Source organism: Marmota monax, unplaced genomic scaffold (genome assembly GCF_021218885.2).
Source record: "Marmota monax isolate L192 unplaced genomic scaffold, Marmota_monax_Labrador192_F-V1.1 WCK01_AAM20220418_F8-fsc00071, whole genome shotgun sequence".
NCBI lineage: Eukaryota > Metazoa > Chordata > Mammalia > Rodentia > Sciuridae > Marmota > Marmota monax.
The window spans coordinates 8,859,673-8,880,191 of NW_026695217.1; the positions used below are offsets into that span (position 1 = coordinate 8,859,673).

The following is a 20,519-nucleotide window of genomic DNA, read 5'->3' on the forward strand; positions in this document are numbered from 1 at the left end:
GAGTGCAAGGCCTTGGGTTTGATCCACAGCACACCCCAAAATGAATAGAAATTTCTACAGAATTTTTGTGGCACTGGTTAAAACTATTAGTATAAACCTGAACAATTACGCAACAGCTCGATAAATATAAATAAATAAATAAATAAATAAATAAATAAAAGGGGTGTTGACTGCCGATCCCCATGCATGTCAAAATATTTAGTGTGCTGTTGCGTAATTGTTCAGGTTTATACCAATAGTTTTAACCAGTGCCAAAAAATTCTGTAGAAATTTCTATTCATTTTGGGTGTGCTGTGTTGATATCAATATATATCTACCCCACTGAGTACCCTCCAGAATTCTGAGGCTGTCATCCACACTGTCCTTGTTCCTTCTGTCCTGACACTGGGATCTTATGCTGCTACCCAGCTGGCCCTACTCCTGCTTCCCCATTCTCTGAGGGATGAACTTCCAGGCGTTTTGAAGTAGCTTCCCAGAGCCACACCTCCTACCAGCCAGCTGGAGTGATTCTGCTAGGTGCTGCAAAGTGACAATGGAAGGGATTCCCACCTGGGTGTGGATGGCAGGTCAGAATGCTTCCTGTCCTTCCCTCACTCCTACACAGGCCAACTAAACAGGTGAATGGATGAATACCAGACGTTTGGAAAGGCAACTAGGTAATTACTGGAAGGTGAGGCCCAGAGAGGAGGTGGGAAATTCTGGCTAAGGGAGGGGTGGGAATCTTGAGCACCCTCAAATCTCTCTGTCTGGGATGGAGATGCTCACCCAGTCTTCTCCATCCCCAGGGTCCATTCTGCAGGACTTAGGGTCATTTTCAGACCTTGCTTCTGGCTGGGCTCCATGGGTGGTTGATTAAAGGTAAGAAAGTCCTCCAGGACTAGACAATGCTTTTATGTTGGGTGTCCGAAGCTCTCAGCACACTTTGTAATTATGCTCCTACTGAATGCATTTAGGACAATCAAGTCCCTTTATAATTAGGCCCCACAATCATGGGCACTTAAGGCAGACTGTATGCTGCCGCGGTTTTCCACCAGCAGCTGGGCGGCAGCCCCCCTTCCTCGCCTTCCCTGCCTCTCACCTGGTTACAACAGCCTGTCACTTTTACTCTTCCTGGAAGGGGCAGAGCCTTCTCTCCTCTGTTGTGACGCGCTGTTTATTTTTGCCGGAGTTGACAGTTTCTGAGAGTTAATCTCTTTTCGTATTTCCTCACATTTCAATTAGAATTACTCTCCTGTTCATGGCAGGACTGAAAGAATGTTTGCTGGTGTCCTGGAATTCCCAGAGTCCTGGCTGCTGCGGTGCGGGGACACTGCCATCTGTCAGAGGGCCAGCGAGCCCGTCGGACGTACCCCTGCTTGCTCCCCTGACTTCCCGCCCGCACGCCCGCACCCCCGCACGCACCATCGGCCTCCTGGGTCGGACCTGGAGCTGGGGCCCAAGCAGTCACCAGCAGCTTTGCGGGCTGATCCGGGAGGAGCGGGGCGGGGTCCGGGCTGCGGGCGAGCCGGGCGAAGGGCGGGGTGCGCCTAGGAGGCACGGGGCTGGACCGGGGGTGGGCGGAGGGTGGGGCCGCCGCCCAGACCAGCCGGGTTGCGAGGCGGGCACAGGGGCGGGGCCGGGCGGGGCGGGGCGGGGACCTCGGGCGCCGGGGCCTCGGCCGGGTGGCAGCGCGTGGCCGGCCGCGGAGGGATGAGCGGGGCCGGGGCGGCGGGCGCGGCGCGGGGGCTGCGGGTGGACGGACTCCCTCCGCTGCCCAAGAGCCTAAGCGGGCTGCTGCGCTCGGCGGCGGGCGGCGCGGCGGGCGGCTGGCGGCACCTGGAGCGGCTGTACGCGCAGAAGTCGCGCATCCAGGATGAGCTGAGCCGCGGGGGCGCGGGCGGCCGCGGGGCGCGGGCGGCGGGGCCGCGCGCCAAGCCCCCCAACCTGGACGCCGCGCTGGCGCTGCTGCGCAGGGAGATGGTAAGGGTCTGCGGGGCGCAGGCGCCGTCGGCCCGGCCGTCGAGGCAGACGGCCCAGCCGCCCGGAAGTCCGCGCCCCTCTCGCGTGTCCCCTCTGCCCGCGGAAGACGCGCGCCGGCGGGGCGGCTCTCGGAGGGCAGCCTTCGACGCGGCGCCCGCCGGCTCCCGGGGTGCGGCGCGAGGCTCGCCCTGGCGGCGTGGTGGCCGAGGGTCGGGGGCTACGCGGTGGGGTACAGTTCCGGAAGGCCGGGGTGGAGCGGCCCGGGCCCTCCCCCGCGCGCGAACCTAATCCGATTAGCCGGGCAGCGGGGGCCGCAGACTGAGGCGCGGCACGGAGTCTGCAGACCCGAGGTGGCGGTAGTCCTGCCGTCCGGGCGAGAGCCCGGGGCTTCCTTGGGTCGTGTCCGGACCACAACAACCGGATTTAGTTTTTCTCAGACCTGGAAAGTATAGTAGGTGTTCGTGGGCCAGGGTGACCACGAAAGCAGAGTAGAGATTTGGGGCAGGGAGCCTCACCTAAACTCTCTGTCCCAGGCTTAGGCCAGAGGAACTGGAACAGAAAACTCCCTCCTTTCTAATCCTCTGCCGGCCCTCGGTGCCCCTCAGGTCTGTCCTTCCCTCAGTCCAGTGTCCCCTCTCCTGAGCCAGGTTTCCAAAGACTGAATTTGCCAAAAAGTTGTTAGAGGAATCTTTAAGTAAGCATCTGATGTTTTTTAACATTTCGCTCAGGAGAATTGAATTTATGCTTAGTTTCCAAGGATCATGTCTGTTCTGAAAAGGCTTAACTGAATTCAGAAAGCAACCTTAGCACATTGTAATCAACTAGATATTGTCCCACTCTGCAGCTGGCACTGAAGTGATTTCTGATTCTAAAAAGATTCCTTAGGCTTTTTACTGAACACTTTCATTTATTAACAGACATTAAGTGACACTGATGTTACTGCATTTTAATGAGACACAGGGGCACCTCTGTGTTTACAGCCTGAAAGTCACTTAGCAAAGCCCCTGGGTTAAAGGAAGACCCACCCTGGTGTTTAAGTTCCTTTCTTGAATGGGAGGCAGGAAAGGCTCAGGGCCACTCCTCTTTGAAGCTCTGGTTTGTAAACATGCTCCCAGGGGAGTCTTGCTGTGGTGGCTTGGGAGCCCACAGGCCATTCTGCAAAGTACTTTCCAGGTGTGACTGAAGTACAACTCAACCTCATGATTATGCCTTGGACCAGAGCTCCTCTCCTAATGAACATCTCTCTCTAGTCTGTCTGATATTTAGCTATGATTAGATTAGGTATTTCAAGAAATGTCAGAAGGTCGTTAAAAGTACTGTCTTGGGGCTTTTAAAGAGGTTTACTGACCTGGGCCAGTGGGGTCCCATGCTGAGGCTCCCACTGGGGAGTTCTTGCCAAACAAGAAAGGGAGTTCACTCCTGAATCATCTGCAGAATGTCTGTGTTGATCCACTTAATTTGAAGGCCTGAGGTCAAAGCTGTGACAAAGGACATATCTGGATGTCTTGGGAGAATGTGACCAAATGCTTGAGGGAAAAGCCCCTTGCAAGCACAGAAAGGAGGCGGAGGTTGGGGAATGGAGAGGGCTTCTTTTCAGGAGGATTGCAGCCCTGGAGGTGTGGGGGGCCTGGCCACAGGGGAGAGGAGCCTGAGGAAGGTGGCAGGAAGCTTGTACCTGTGAGTCTGCAGTTGGAGGAGAGAATGCTCAGAAGCAGGAGGGCACCCTTCTGGCTGCACTTGGAGGGTACAGGAGGCTGAGCTAAACGTGGGAGGCTCTTGGGGAGATAGCTCAGATGTGCCCAGGAGGGTTGGCTTCTACCAGAAAACAATTCTCTGGGAACCACTGTTTGGAAGCAGAAGCTGCAGGAATTGGAGATAAAGTGTTAGGGTCCGGAAAGGTGATAAAAAGGAATCAAAGATGACAAACATTTTAATGGAAAGTGTAGTTAAGCAAAACAATGAAAAATTACAAAGCACTGACTGATGATTGTTGCTAATATTTTGGGATATCTCCTGTATAGGTAAAATATTAGTGCTTTCTGTGCATTATTTTCCTTCTCAATCCATATAATTTTCCATAGAATTGGTAGTTAAAGTCTATTTTATATTAAAAAGAAGAAATGAGGTGCTAACCATACTTCCCATAAGCTCACAGGTCCCTTTAGGTCTGCAGGGCTCCAAGGCCCTGTGTAATTGTAGCACTGTACTGTCCACATATTAGGATCACCTTGTGCGCGCCAGCGTGCTTTGGGAGGCACCTATTGCAAACATTCACCAGGGTACATTTGCCTTTGTATGGCAGCAGTAGGAGCCACTTGAACCTTGGAAGGCACGGCTCCCAGGGGTAGTTTGGAGGAGTGGCTGCTCTGGGGAAAGGTGGCAGGCCATTGTGCCAGTGTGTTAGGCGTTTGAGAGTTTCCAAGTGTGGAGCTGGAGGTGCAAGGGGCTGGGTATTGCTGAAGAACTGGTGGTGGCTGAGTGAGCAAATGAAATCTCAGAGGAGAGACAGGGATGCCGTGGGTGGAGCCTGGGGAGCTGGTTCCTGGGCTGAGAAGGTAGGGCTCGCGTGGCAAAGGGCTCCGACCCACGCTGGGTGACACCTTGAGCGGCTCAGAGTGGTGGTTTCTGCTGCAAGTTCCACCACTCCCTGTTGCAGCTATCTCACATCTGTGACTTCTCTATCACCGATTCCCCTGAGCCTTCCAGAAGGACCCATTTGGAAAGCTTTAAGTGTCAAATGGTTGCTGCCCTGTAACAGCAATAATGAAAAGACACTCTGGAAAATGTTTGCTGTTATTTTTACACTAGAGAATATTTTAGGTCACTTTCAACATGTCACTGGGTGAATGTCTATAAGGTGCTCTGGAGGATTTGAGGACATTTAGAGTCTCTGACACCTGGTGGTGTGCCATCTTTATGGCAATGTGGTGAAGACTCTAATAATAATAGAACTGCAAACTGCACTAGCTTTTGAAAAAGGAGAGTCTTATGAAATGGCTGGATGTGTTCAGAGACAGACTGGACCCGCTGTCCACTGAGGTGTTTTTTTCACCTCTCCCTGCCACTGTAGTTCTTCCTCTGGAACCTGACCCTTGACAATGTCCATGGTCAGTTTTGGCCACAGTTTAGGACAGGACCATGTGGACAAGACAGGATACTGCACAGGACCAATTTGTACAAGCTGCAGAATGACATGAGGTGGCCTGGACAGCCTGGGCCAGCTGCGAGGGATGAGGACAGGAGGGGATGTTCTTAATGTGAAGCCATGTGGACAGGACAATGTGGACAGGACGGGGTACTGGGCTATGTGGACAGGACTGGGTAGACAGGACCATATGACAAGTCTGAGGACTGGGCGTTCCCCAAAGATAGGCCCTCAGATAAGGTCATAGGAATATAATCTGAAGATTTGAGGCTCCAAAGGATTGAAAAGCTTCTCTGTGCCCCTGTACACTCGTGTCTGCTCCCTCCCCACCTGTAGGGCCCTGGACAGGCCACGCCTGGACTCACAGCCTTCCCCCTTTCTGCCGCATGTCAGGGTCACAGTGCCCCCAACAGCCACAGCCCAGCCTGCATTGGTTGTGGCGGGTGTTGCTGTAGCTCTCTGGGGTCAGGTGGGCAAGGATATTTAGGGCAGGCTGGAGCAGGGAACCCTGGCCTTTCTGGGTCACGCCCACCATGCAGCAGCAGGACCAACATGAACTTCACAGACACTGACTCCCTCTGAGAAGCCATTTTCACAATCCCATGGGGGAAACTGCACATGTACAATGCAGACCTCGGGAGCAGGCAGCCAGCCCTGAGGCCGGCGGCAGAGATCTGCCCCTTTCCAGTGCGACCCTTTAGCAAGAGCCCCACCTCCATCTGCACGTTCCCGTGAAGATTGTGGGTTCCTTCCGTGCTCCATCCTGCAGATGCTCAACACTGGGATTGTCCCTGAGGTGATGCTCTGCCTCAGATGCTGGAGGCAGGAAGTCCCCAAGCCTGCCTTACTGGCTATAGCATTCACTAAGATACGTGGCCTCTTCCATTTTGGGGAGTACTGTGTTCCCTTCCTTGATTGGCCCTAAGAGCCACAGATGGCCTGTCTTGCAGGTGTGGGCATTCTGAATCTCCATTGTGTGTGTGTATTGCAGGGAAGGGCCTGGGGAGCAGGGAGGGTGCTTGTCCTCTGACCAGAGCTTCCCAGTTGAGGAGGGTGAGCTCTGGGACTGCAGAATGCCTGGCCGGTCCCTGCCAGTAGCCCATATGCCAAGGGAGAAGGTGATGGGGGAGGGGGAAGATGGGGACAGGATGACTGGAGATTAGGAAGTACAGAGAGGGGTGTCTGGCATGTTCCTGAGTGGTTGACTAGATTGGTGAGACGGATGAACAAAAGTCCTCAATTTTTATTTCCGATAAGGTCAACACTGACAAGTATAACCTATATAACTACAGGAGGGTCTTTGGGACCCTCAGTTGTAGTTAGAATTGGAGGTAAAATACCCAAGTTAAACTGCAGGGGGTTTAAATCCTTTACTATCTGTACATCTGCAGTTTGTTACTATAGCACATCATGTACCTGAAGAAGGGACTTACGAGAATGATCACAGTGACCTGAGGGTTGAGAGATGGGCCTCACGTCCTATTGTGAAGGGCAGTTTTGTAAGACTTAGGAAACTGAGTGTATGCCCTTTAATTTCATTTCCTTTTAAAAGCCCTAAAGTGGCTTCTACTGAATAGTAAGTCAGAGTTGCAAGGGGGCTTTAAATATCGGTAACTGGGGCCTGCAGCATGATTATCTTGTCTTCCTGCTGCCTGTGGACTCCTCTACCAGCAGGGACATAAGGTTGCCCTGGGATTAAAGAGTGGTCTGGGTCCAGTGGCCTGATCAGTGGGCCTCATTCTTGCCATCATCACACATATTTTAAAGCTTCTACAGATTTGAGGCCGAGTCTGGGAGGGATCAGGAGGATGACGACATCCTTCTCCCTCCCTGCCTCCTCACAGATATCTCATTTTTCCTAATGTGTCTCACAGAGGTGGTCACATGAGTGAAGAGCAGTACTTGTAGGTTGGTGCATATTGGTGGTTTCTTTTAATAATAGTCAAGTAGTGACAGTGCTGAACAGTTGCTGAAAACACTGTGGAGACATTCTCACTTAAGGACCTAGAAACAGTGCTCACAGTGGAAGTGTGAGCTATGGGACAGGTCCCACAAGTTTGTACCTGTGGCACAGCAGCCAGAATCCAAAGTAGACACGTAGGGTGCCTTAAGGGACAGGCCTGTGGTGCTGAAGGCTGGTATCTTTTAGAACAGGGGTTTTTAGGATGTGGTCTGGGGACTCCTGGGGGTTTCTGAGGTCCTTGCAGGGGTCCATGAGTCATGGTGACAAATGTGGCTTTTTTGTTCTCATCTGAGGACATGCACTAGCACTTGGAAGATGAGTGTAATTTGGCTAATCCATTTCCACATTTTTCATGTGACTTGTGCTAGATACTTCAATGTCCACTCAGAGCGCAAGACTGGTAGTTTCAGTATAGCAGGATGGAAGTTGGTTGGAGTTCAGAGTCCCCCGCTGGCGGAGGGCAGCACAGAGCAGGCAGTTAGAGGAGGCTGTTACATGGATGCTCCTTTCTTCCCAGACACACAAACACACATATACATATATGTGCGCGCACACACACACTGGGCCAGATTTTCTTCATTTACTTCAACCAGAACACGTGTCCCAGAGGACCAAATGCAGAAGCAGATGAGCTGGACATTAAAAAGTATTTACAAAAATGTTACTGTTCATGAAGGTTATGAACATGTGCTGGGTCTGGTAGCATGTGATGGGTTTATTATTTTTAATGGATTAATAAGTGTTTTATATGAAGACACAAATTGGTGTGAATATACTTTATATACAACCAGAGATATTAAAAATTGTTCTCTATATGTGTAATAAGAATTGTAATACATTCCGCTGTCATATATATAAATAAAAAATTTAAAAAATTCAAATATTTTTCATAAAAAAAGAATTATGTTGTGTGTTAGTAACCCAGTGATTTTTTTTCATTATATATGCAGTATAATTTTTTTTGATCCCAAAGTAATCTGCCCTGTAATTGTGGCTACTACTTCTGTACTATTTGTTCTGTTCTTTAAGTAATCACCAATAATCTGCATTTTAAATTGCCAGTTTATGGTCTCCATAGATATACTTGCATTTTTTCTCTGTTAATTTTCATCTTTATCCTGTAAATTCTGGGAAAGTCTTTCAAATTGTTCCCCATATTATCTCATCAATAATTTACTTTATATTTCTGAGACCTCAATATTATTTCCTAAATGTTTTTCAGATCCATGTAATAGATCATTTTCGGAATTAATGTTTTCCTTTGAATCTTTCGTATATTGCTCAATATGCTTGATTCTGCATTATATTTTCATAAGTTCTAGGTTGTCCGTGTATTTTTTCTTTTAATATGAATTTAATTGCAAATCTCTTAAAGATAGAATATGATAATTATATCTCTATCCTTATGAGGGTGCTACCTTATCTTGAATAATGTAACTTAAAGTGAGTTTTGAAATTTGGAAAAGTGAGTCTTCCAACTTTGTTCCTCTCTGTCAAGACTTTTGTGGTTATTTTGTGTCTTTTGAATTTCTAAATGAATTTTAATGCAAGCTTTTCAATTTATACAAAAAGTTAGATGAAAATTCTATAGTAAATACACTGAATCTGCAAATCAAATAAAAAATAAGTATTTTAAAGCTTCTCTGTTTTAATTTCCATTAAGGTGAATATTGATAGAAAATCAGGTGTAATCCACATAAATGAAAGCATTTGGGGACCCTGGGTAATTTTTGAGAGTATGATGGGTTCCCAAGACCAAAACATTTGAAATCTACTTCACAACGGAGAATGGAAAAAAGCTGGTTCCTATGATTAATGAACCATTTGAGTTTTTTTTTTTTTTTTTTTTTTTTTGTGGTGCTGAGGATTGAATCCAGGGTCTTGTGCATGCAAGGCAAGCACTCTACCAACTGAGCTATATCCCCAGCCCCCATTTGAATTTTTAGTGCAGTGAAAATGTTTTATATTTATAATCAAAGAAAAACAAAAGAATGCACAAAGACATTTGTTAAAGAAAATGGCAGGGGCTGAAGTTGTGGCTCAGTGGTAGAGAGCTTGCCTAGGATGTGTGAGGCATGGGTTTGCTCCCCAGCACCACATAAAAAAAAATAAATAAATAAACAAAGGTATAGTAAAAAAAATGGCAGTTGCTTTTCTCTCTGTCTAGGACAGAAGGAAAGGAAGCAGGCTTATTTGTGCTGCCGTTGGAGATAACAAGAGGGGCTTACGAAGATCCTGTCCTGTGTCTCTGGACGCCATCAACCTAAGTCAGCAAGCAGAAGGGCCCACAGACGGGGTAGGGGTGTGACGAACTCTGAGTTTATCCTAACCTGGGGGCTCAGTCATCCTGGCTTCTCTCGTCTGAATCACCATGGTTCTTCTCAGGCTAGTCCCACCCTGGTGGATGATATGTCCACAGGAAGTGAAGCTGACCAGAGGACGGCAGGCTGTGTTGTGGAGGCCCAGGGGAATACAGGGCCACCAGGCGTTTCTATCCAGTGTTGGTGGCCGGGTCAGTAGTCTTTCCCTGCTACGTCAACACCAGCCATGTCCTCCTCTTTGCTCTCCTTTTCTAAACAGTACATAGGTCAGCACCCTTCTGTCAACCGTCCTTTACCAGGAATCAGGTTACTGCCAGTCCTGTGGACACATATTTATATGGACACCTGGATTAGATTTTGAGCATTTGCCACATCTTTTCTAAACCATCTGTGTATGCTTTCTCATTCATCGCATTTCTAAAAGGTAATAGTAAAGGGTCTCTCATTGTAAGTTAATACCTGTAGAAAATCTAGAAAATTCAAAAAACCCAAAAGTAAAAATTGCAGTGATCCCAGCAGTTTGCTGAAGTCCTGCTAACCTTGGGGCTTCTTGCTTCGGGTCTTCCTACAAATGGACCAGGGTCCTGCAAATCTGGGGCAGCTCCTGCTCTGTTGCTGACTGGCCACAGGCCAGGGTCCATTTTACTAGAATCAGCACTGCCTCATAGGAGAAGGACAAAGAAGATATATTTCTGTACAATGAAGACTTTTTTTCCTCTCCAGCAAAACCTTAGCTGATTCAAAGATATGGCACATTTTCAAGGCTTTGGATAGATATGACCAGTCAGTTCTCCAGAAAGGGTTTGTAGTACGTGGTCTTGCTAGCTGTGTGCGTCCTCTGTGTGTTTTCTTCTTATTATTAGGAGTTTTAAACTCAAGAGAAGCGTGCTTGTTGGGAAAAAGGCTGAGCAGTGCAGAGGCTGTAATAGGGACAAGCGAGGCTTCTCCATCCAGTGCCACATCCCAGAAGTCCTGACATAGCTTGCACATGTGTGTACATACATGTGAGCCCTGCATGTGTCCCTCTGTGGTGGCCTGTGGGGCTAGTCGTGCTCTTTAGCTGCACCCACAGACGGAACTCCCCCCTCTGGCATGGTGCCTTAATGTGGGTGTGTGGCTGTGCCAGCCTCTGGACCTGGCCATTGCAGAGTGGGTCAAGGAGTCATGAAGAGGGTGGGCTCCTGGTGTGACCTACTGAGACCAGCTGTCACATCACCAGTTGCTGCCGTCTCCTGGTGTGCTGGCCTCAATGGAACTCCTCCACTGTGTTGGGGAAGAAGTCTCTTGTTTGTATCTCTTAAATACAAATATAAATTGCCCCAACTTTTATTTTTAGTTTCTTCTCTAAAAGACACCTTAAAGTTTTTCATGAGTTTTAAATTTTTTTTTTTTAGTTGTAGATGGACACAATACCTTTATTTATTTTTATGTGGTGCTGAGGATCGAACCCAGTGCCTCATGTGTGCAAGGAAGGCGCTCTACTGCTGAGTCACAACTCCAACCTAAGTTTTTTTTTTTTAATCAACAAATATTTCCTTTTCCAGTTGTCATGGCCCCTTGCCTATAGTCCTAGTGACTCAGAAGGCTGAGACAGCAGGATCTCAAGTTTGGGGCCAGATTGGGCAAGTTAGCAAGACCCTACCTCAAAAAATGAAAAAAAGACTGAGGATGTGGCTAAGATGATAGAGTGTCCCCTTCTGGGTTCAATCCTGGTCCTGGAAAAAGAGAAAATAAAAATCTTCCTTTTAGAGGTCCTCTTGTCTAAACCTTGTCGCCTAGTGGCAGTGTCTCTACTGGTCTTTCACAAGCTGGAAAGAGCCCCTGCCCCCTGTAGCCCTGGAAGTGTTCAGAGACCTGCAGGGACCCTAGCTGGGAGCCACCATCCTGCCTGAAGCTCATTCCTGCTCGAGCCTGTGCCACAGCGAGGAGGCAGGAGGCTGGCTCAGAACGGTGGGGCCTGCTCGTGGGAATTCTGTGGCTGGGAAGCCTCCTATGCACAAGGCAGCGGGGTGAAGGAGCCCCACGTGGAAGTGGAGAGAATGGCCAGGAAGGAAGCAGGAAGCCTGAACAGGAAAGAGGAAGGACGTTAGCAGCTCACAGCAGTGGATGCTAGTTGGTTGTCCCATCTTGGAGTCTGGAATTAAGGATGTATATTGCAGAGTCTGACAATTCTGTATTTTTCTTTTAATGAGCCTTTCTGAATTTCAAAGTGCATGCTTTCGGAAGAGAGCTGTATTTTCCGAATCCAGCTGTGGATGAGGGCAGTGCTTCCCCCCGCAGTAGCTAGGACTGCACTGTGTCCATGGGCTGGATTTTCCGCAAGTTCTTGCTCTGGGCTGTTTGTTTCCTGTAGTTTGCTCCTGGGATGGCCCTCTCTCCCCTCTTGGGCCCCAGACCTTTGCTGGAGGAAGCTTGGCTTGGCATCTGCTGCTCAGGCAAGAGGTGTTCTTTGATGCCATGGGAACTGTGCGGGCACTCAGAGGCCTGATGCTCTCTGTAGGAGCACCTTGGGGTGCACTGGGCACAGAGGGCTTCCTCTTCAGCTGCTGCTTCTATGACTGCCTGGGGGTGTGGCCAGGGTCTCTGCACAGCCCATGGTAGGACTGGCCAACCTGAGCTCTCTATAGCCAGGTGTGCACTGAGGCACCTGGTATCTGCGTGTCCATGCTGCAAGCTCCAGGCTGGTGGCTGAGGACTCCCAGAGGGACGTGAGTCACTTCCTTAAAGCAGCTTGTCCTGTGGCAGGAGGAAGGAGACCCATCTGCACACTTGGAACATAAGGTGGAGAACCAGGAATGACCCAAGACATCCCAGGAGGAAAGGGGTGAAAACTGGCTGAGCCAGTCACTAGCAGCAGGGTGCCGCTGCTGGGCCAGGTGGTCCCAGAGGCTCTGGCCTGTGTGGAGCGGACATCTGGGGCTAGTCTGGGCGAAGGGGCCTCAACCTGACTGGTGCATGTGGTGCAGTGGCGAGTAGGGACACAGCCGAAGAGTCATCTGACCATGATGGAACGCTGCCCAGCGAGTTCCCGCTCCCTGAGAAGATGGAGTGACCATGTTCAGCAGCCAGCAGGAGGAGGTGTCCTGACAGGAAGTCAGGGCTGTCCCTATAGCTATTTCCAAGGATTTCTGCTAAGTCAGGGAAGTCTGGGTGCCCGGAGACGTGTGCAGGGTGTGTGTGTCCTTGCTGGTGGCCCAGTGTTTGGCGTGTGGTCACCTGTGTTGCAGGTATGGGCAGGATGGACCTGTGTTCCTGGGCGGGTCACACCTTCCTTTCTAGGCCAGTGTCCCACCCATGACAGGGCAGCTTTGAGTCATCTGGTACTATGGCACCAAGAGGTCCCGGCACTGTCCTTTGCTTCCAGCTCACTGCTGCGGGCCCACTCAGGGTTCTGGGCAGACGTTGGAAAGCCTGGAACCACGCGTGTAAAGGAGGCCCGGGTCACAGGAGGGGAGAGGCAGAGCCTTCACTCTCCAAGGGGCCGTCTCGCCCTGGAGCCCAGGCTCCTGCCTCCCTCAGGCACACCAGGCACCCTGGGAGGGTGGAGGTCAGCATGCTGCTGGTGATCCTGGGTGACTCTGGTCTGCCCTGAGGTGGGAGTAGAGTCTCACACCCCCACCCCGATGGTGTCAGAGTCACTTAGTGGAAGCGAGCCTTGTCCCTAGTCTTGCTGGTGTGACTCTGGGTGGGTGTGGTGTTGCTAAAGTTCCATTGTTCCCTCACTCTAGCCCTAGAGGAGTTCAGTGCTCTGGGGCTTGCTGAATCAGGATCTGTGTGCAGGGCCTGTATCTCGAAAGGAATCTCTGAAAGCAGGAGCCAGCTTGGAGGAAGGACTCGGTGGTCAGCAGACCAGAGCATCCTGTGAAAGTAGTGGCCGTACCCGAGGTACCTGGCTTAGAGAGGAGTTAGCTGGTCTGTTAGGTGTAAGGGTATGGACTGAACCCGGCCTCCAGGTATTTAAAGGGTAGATGGGAGAGAGCAATGGGGTCGCACCTAGCACCAGGGTGCTGGAGACAGGACCCAGCACAGCAGGGCTGATGGAGGCCTCGATTGGCTTGGAGGGTCGGCCTGTGGAGTCGGAGGCAGAACATCCAGGTCCTTTCTGACCGGGGTCTCCAGGTACCATGTTGCTGGTGATTTTCATCCTGTTTGCTACACTGACCGTGTCCTGCCCAGGGTGGCCCGGGGCACTTCTGGGTGCCTGGGCTGCTTTCCCACCCAGTGCTGCTGTCCCGCTCTGTCTGGTAGAGCTGCATACACATGGGGGTCCGCCTGCTTCATCACAGTAGGAGGGCAGGGCCGGGCACTTTGTCCACTGTTGGCAGTCGTGGCAGCCTGGTTCTGCCCAGCGGGCAATCTTCAGTCTGCTCTTCTTCTGTTTGTGGCTTCAAATGCCATCCTGGGAGCAGCATAAATGTCAGTGGCTCAGGAAAGACAGAGGCCTTTGTGTGGAGATGCTGGTTCTTTGCTGGGATGGATATCAGTCACCAGTGAAGTTCCAAGCCAGCATCCCGCACTTCCTGACAGGTGTACATACCCAGGCTTCAGTCAGGAGGGCGACCCACTGTGTTTGACCCAGCTTTGGGTGCCCCCAGGCTTGCTATCTGCTCACCTGGGAGGCTGCCTGAGGGCAGGCTGCCACTGGGCGGAGCTGATTCTTAGGACAGTCTACCCAGGCACTGGGTCTTGTGTTACAGACCCACCGAGGGTGTGGACTTAAGCAAAGCCCCTGAGAAAGAGCTGGGCCTGAGGGAGGCTTCTCCAGGAGTTCTAGGCCCATGAGGTGCCTGAGTGACAGCAGGACAGCCTATCTGAAAGTCTAGAAGGTTGCCCTCGGGGGCTGGGCAAACCCAGCTCCTTTCTTATTTCTTTTTCTGTATGGGGTTGGACCCAGGGCCTTGGGCATGCAAGGGTAGACAAGTGCTCCAATACTGAACTGCGTCCTCTGCCCCTTTTATTTTATTCAAGATAGGATCTTGAATAAAGTCCCAGGCTGGCCTCCAACTTGCAATCCTCCTTCTGCAGTCTCCCCAGTGCTAGGATAGGTGTGCATCCCCACAGCTACAGTGCTATGTCTGGTCTATTCAGAAGCCAGCCAGTGTTTGCCTGGTGGCTGGGAGTGACTGAAGGGTGTAAAGAATGACCTTCAGTTTAACACCCAATCTCATCCCAAGAATAGCAATTTTTAACTGGGCTCCAGCTTCCTTTATGAAAGTCAAACTCTTACCTGGAGAATCTTGTGCTGCGTAAGGAAGCCATTTTTGCATGCCATCTGCCTCTTTGTAAGCACATGTCCATATGTAAGGGTTCTTAGCATGCAGGCAGTGTCTATTAACGTGGACTGGGCTTCATATAGACCTCCCAGCAGAGTCTAAGTAGCTGGCCTGGGATTAAGAGCGGAAGCCAGGCTCCCCTGCTTTGCACATCCTCAGGGCTGTCCCCTAGGTGTGGTCAGCGACGCCCATGGCTTCCAGCAGCCCCAGCTGCTGAATGGAGCTGTGTGTTGGGCAGGGTTCCTGTGTGGTTCCTGAGCACACTGAGGATCCAAGTGTGCTGGCTCCCCTGCATTTTCAAGAACATGAAGAGCTTCTGTCTTGGGTTGATAGAAATGGTACCTTTCCTACCCTAGCTGCCTTCCCTGGGTGGGCAGTGGGAAGGGAGGAACTTGAAGATAAATAAGTATGTGTCCCTTATTTGGTCACCACTTGTTTTGGGTTTTTTTTTTTTTTTTTTTTTTGGTACTGAGGATTGAATTGAACCCAGAGGTGCTTAACCACTGAGCCACATTCCCAGCCATTTTGTTTTTTTGGTGCTGGGGATTGAATCCAGGGCCTGGTGCTTGCAAGGTAAGCGCTGTACTAACTGAGCTATGGCCCCATCCCCCCAGCCCTTTTTTTAAAAAACATATTTTATTAGAGACAGGGTCTCTCTGATTTGCTGAGGCTGGCTTTGAACTCATGATCCTCCTGCCTCAGCCTCCCGAGCTGCTGGGATTCCCGGTGTGTGCTGCTGTCCCCGCCACCACTTGTTTTTGTGGCAAGTGTTTCCAGGAGAAGCTGTTAGCTGCATCTTACCAGACTGCTGCTTTAAAAAAAAAATTATTTTCTTTTTAGATATGTGATGGTATTTTGACATACTATATATACATGGAGTATAATTTATTCTAATTAGGATCACATTCTTGTGTCTTGTGATGTACATGATGTGGAGTTACACTGGTTGTGTATTCATGTATAAACATAGGAAAGTTATGTCTAATTTTTAAAATTATATATACATATATATATTTACATTTATGTGGTGCTGAGGATTGAACCCAGTGCCTCATGCATGAGAGGCGAACACTGTACCACTGAGCCACAACCCCAGCCCCTGTAAAATATATTTTTAATATCTTTATTTTTACTTATTTATATGTGGTGCTGAGGACCGAACCCAGGGCTTCACACATGGTAGGTGAGCGCTCTACCTCTGAGCCACAACCTCAGCCCAAGTTATATCTAATAATTCCACTGTCTTTCCTATTCCGTCCCCTCCCTTCCCTTTATTCCCCTTTGTCTAATCCAATGAACTTCTGTTCTTTACTCCCCACCTTATTCACATATCAGAGAAAACATTCAGCCTTTAGTTTTGGGGGGGATTGACTTATTTCACTAAGCATGATCGTCTCCAGATCATTCATTTACCATAAAAAGTCATAAAGTCATTCTTTTTGCCTGTGTATGTGGGGGGGGAGTACCAGGATTGAACCAGGGCACAAGAAAACTGAGCCACATCCCTAGACCAATTTTGTAGTTTATTTAGAGACAGGGTCTCACTGAGTTGCTTAGTGCCTTGCTTTTTGCTGAGGCTGGCTTTGGATTCACAATCCTCCTGCCTCAGCTTCCAGAGCTGCTGGGATACAGGTGTGTACCACTGCGCCCAGCTCAAAGTCATTCTTTTTTATGGCTGAGTCATATCCCATTGTTACTGGGTTTCTTCATGGTCAGCTGGTTGCTTTGGGGAGGGATCCCACAACCATTGTCTGGAGCAGAGGGTGTTTGGCTTCCAAATGTCCTCTGGTAAACCTGGGGCTGAGCTGGTTTGGAGTTGGATGCTATGGGGTGGCTGCATTCCAACCCCTGGAGCTGTGACTGTGGCGCTCAGATCCTGACATAATGACAGGGAAAGCAAATGAGGGTCTTCTGAGTCTGGTGGCTGGGAGGAAATGACCTGCTTGGTGTGCCTGGTTCAGCCAGCTGGAGTGCCACAGCAATCTCTGCAGGCTGGGCTCACCACCTCACAGCAGCGCTCCTCCCCAGGCTGTGGATGGGACTGACACAGGGAAGGTGTTCTCCAAACTGGAGTCCCCAGTGTCCGCGTGATGCGGCTCTATTCCTGTGTGGGAGGACTGAGCTAGCCTCGGCAGACAGCTGGCCGGTCGTGCTGACTTGTTTTGCCTCCCGCCCTCCCTCAGGTTGGCCTCCGGCAGCTGGACGTATCTTTGCTCTGCCAGCTGTACAGCCTCTACGAGTCGATTCAGGAGTACAAGGGTGCGTGCCAGGCAGCCTCCAGCCCTGACTGCTCATGTGCACTGGAGAACGGCTTCTCTGATGAGGAAGAAGAGGGTTTCCAGGACCAGAGCTCCCTTCGTGAAGGCCAGGATGGAGGCCCTCCTGGGAGCCTGCCCCTGCCTGTGCCCCAACTCTCTGGCAGTGACTGGATTCTGGAGTCCATCTAAGGCCTCGGGTGGTGGTGGCTTCAAACTGGACCCACTGTCAGCATCTGCTGCTCTTCTTGCAAGAATGTGTTTAGCCTGTCCACTGTGGACAGTCCTCGGCCACGTGGGACTCGAGGGGAGTCCATTGCTGCACAGTGGTGGTCTGCTTGGGTGACCCCGAGGTACTGAGAATGCTTTGGCAGCTTGTGCTGGGTGTAGACACCCCTGCTGGAGGTTCATGGGACAAGAGGCCCTGCAAGAGGCCCTGCAAGAGGCCTGAGTCATTCCTTACAGACAGGTCACTGGCACCTCCTCCGTGAGGGTCATGCTTCCATTTGGGGATGGATGAAGCCATTCCTCTGCCCCTTCCCCAGCCTAGCCAGCAGCACTTCTTGCTGTTTAACAAGTGGTGGAGCCTCTTTGTTCAGCTTTATTTTCAGGCCACATCACTGATGGTCCAGGTGACTCCAGGGAAGCCTTTTATCGAGAAGACAAACGTTTCCGCTTCAGCCATCATGGCATTCTCACAGCCTACTAGAATTTGGTCATTTTGTCCCTCTGGTATAGGAGGAAGGAAGATAATACCAAGATACATTGAGTGGGAAAAAAACCAAACCTGGGCAGGCCAGTGTTTGCATAGTCGCTGGATGGCGACTGTGTTCATTTTAAATGACCCTGAACGTAAACTAGTATGTGGAAAGCAAACCACCCTCCCCTCCAAGCAGTGGTTACCTTGAGCCTTCATATATTTATTAAAATACTTTATGAGAACTACACTGTTAAACACAAGGATAAAATGCCCAAACTGTGTTGTGTGTTACTTTGTTTTCAATGCAGAATCCAATGCATAATCCACTTTCATGACCTGAATGCTATTCCAAACAAACATGTGTGGAAAGAAAAGCAGTGTTCCTTGCTGTTAAATGCATCTCAAAACAGCTTCCATCCTCTGTTGAGCTTCAGCAGCCCTCTTATTAGTAGCAGGCCACCATCTGTAGCAAGGTCTGGACTTTGTCCAGTCTCCTGCCTTCTTCCTTCCAGTGTGATGAGTGCTCGCTGGTGCCTCCTTCAGGATGGTGCTGGGAAGTACAGCCTGACTTAGGAGCAGAGCATGCCAGGTCTCAGGAACTGGGCCACACTGGCAGAAGGCACCCTGCTCAGTTCCTCTGCTGACAGTAGTTACCGTAAGGGTGCCAGTAAGTTGCCTTCACCCTTTGACAAGATGATTCTGCGAAGACAGGAAGTCGAAAGCAGCAGGTCACTTGTAGGATCCTATGTCTCTGAGGCTGACCCTTCTTCACCATGAGTTAGCACTTAGGTCAGCCTGACCATGTTGAGGATCAACTGGGGAGCTTCAACAAGACTGTGTAGGCTTTGGCAGCACCCCTTGGCACCCATGGTTCCTTGGCAGGTGGTGACTGTGCATCTGTGTATCTCTGGGGACGGAGCTCCTCTGCCATCTCTGGAGGGAGCTGGAGCCTGTTCCCGGGAGGGCAGTGCTCCAGTGCAGAGGGGGGCAACCCATGAACACTCATTTATCTTAAGTGGACTGGGATCACCAACATGCCACCTTTGCTTCCAAAGTTATTTAATTCTGCTTTATAAAAAGTCACACAACACAATAAAATGCTTTTAAAAGTCAGAAGTCCTGGCTTGGAAGTCAGGACCAGAGGGGCAGGAGGGAGGGCAGGGCAGGTGAGGGAAGTTGGGGGATTCAGCACGACTGGGGGCATGCTGTAAGGAGTTCAAGGCACAGCCCAGGGACAGAAGGTAGAGGCTCACCTCTGGGCAGGTGCTTGCTTGGCATCCCTGCTGGGTTTGTCCGTGCCAGGTGTCTTCTGGGAAACTGGGAGGGGTTCAACAGCATTCTGTGGATGTTGCAAGGGAATCTTCAGAGCTGCGCCAAGTCTGCCTCTTGGCTGGTGCAGACATGTGGTCCAGGGCAGCCCAGAGGCCTGGCAGCTCCAGGAGGGCGGTGCGCTTCGTTGCAGGCTGCCTGGCAAAGGGCTCCTTGTATTGCCCTGATGTCTGCCTTCCTATCCTTTGATGAGGTCACAGATAAAGGCTGTCTCCATAGGAGTCCTGCCCAAACCTGAAAGGGGGTGTCACTGTGGGGGAGCCCCTGTTAGCCAAATGGTTTTGTGGCAGGTTGAAAACTGGTCCCCCAAAGATGCCTAGTCAAGGAGTCTCAGGAACTTGTAGACGGGACCTTATCTGGTGGAAGGGCCTTTGCAGGGTCTTCAGCAATCTTGATGTGGGGAGATTGTTCTCATTACCCACATGGGTCCTCAATGCCATCACAGGTGCTTTATGGGAAGTAGAGGGACACCTGACACACGATGGGGTGCCCTGTGGGGGTGGGAGAGGCTGGAGTGCTGCAGCGGCTAGCCGAGGGTGAGGGGGCGACAGCAGCGAGGAAGCCTAGGTTCTCCCTGAGCCTCCAGAGGAAGCTTGGCTCTGCCGACACCTCCACTGGGCCCAGTGAAACCGACTCTGAACTTCTGCCTCCAGGGGTGGGAGCATCACGGGTGGCTTTAAGACACGCAGTGTGGTCATTTGCTGTGGCAGCCAGAGCCACCAAACGCGGAGTCCTGGGCAGCAGCTCCCTGGCCTACCCGTAGGTGGCAACACCTGCTGACCTGAGGCTGTTCTCTCCCCACCCTCTCAGCATTTCCTGATGGCTCCCAAGAAGCAGGTGAGCTAATCACAGGCGTCTTCAGGGCTTCTGACTAGTGCCTGGCACAAAGCAGTATACACAGTCATTAAGTAGAAATAAGGAAGCAGAATCCTGTTTGGGGCAGCCAGGTCTTTTGCTTTGGTACTGTTTTCCCTCTGTTGGCCCTTCAGGAGCCAGAAAATATTTGAGACTTAGTCTGAAGTTAAAAACTTTCCCCTTCAGAATCTGTTCCCAATTTTAGAATGACAGGTTATAGTTAGATATCAGGAAGGCATATTGTAACCTTCAAGGGTCTCAGGTGTTCCTGCAGAAAAGGGGCTGTCAGAGCCTAACCCTAAGGTGTATTTAGATGTGGTTCCAGTTATTGGATTCCTCATTTTTTTAAAAACCCTTTTAGCTGGACACAGTGGCATACCCCTGTAATCCTAGGGACTCAGGAAGCTGCATCAGGAAGATCACAAATTGTAGGCCAGTCTGAGCAAATTAGCGAAACCCTGTCTCAAAAAAGTAAAAGGGCTCGAGTGCAGCTCAGTGTAGAGCACCCCTGGGTTCAGTCCCCGGCACAAAAACAGGAGGAAAGAGGTCTTTTATTCTTTACTTCCTGTACTATATTTGAAGACCGGTAAGCATTCCTTCTTCATACCAACTTTCAGAGAGCCACCATTAGACTACCAACAGGCCAACATTAGGGGCCCTGTATTAGCCTAGGCACAGACTAAAAAGGACCCAATCTGGTCACTTGTGACCTTGAGCAG

At 50.5% G+C, this 20,519-nt stretch overlaps 1 protein-coding gene across 1 annotated transcript; it reads left to right on the forward strand.

Annotated features, from left to right (window-relative positions):
• The first annotated feature begins 1,689 nt into the window (after positions 1–1,689).
• Positions 1,690–18,723, forward strand: Fam89a (family with sequence similarity 89 member A). Its single transcript, XM_046432170.1, has 2 exons — positions 1,690–1,959; positions 16,845–18,723. Exons 1-2 carry the CDS (start codon positions 1,690–1,692, stop codon positions 17,106–17,108), a joined length of 534 nt encoding a protein of 177 aa, XP_046288126.1. The 3' UTR covers positions 17,109–18,723.
• The last annotated feature ends 1,796 nt before the right edge of the window (positions 18,724–20,519 follow it).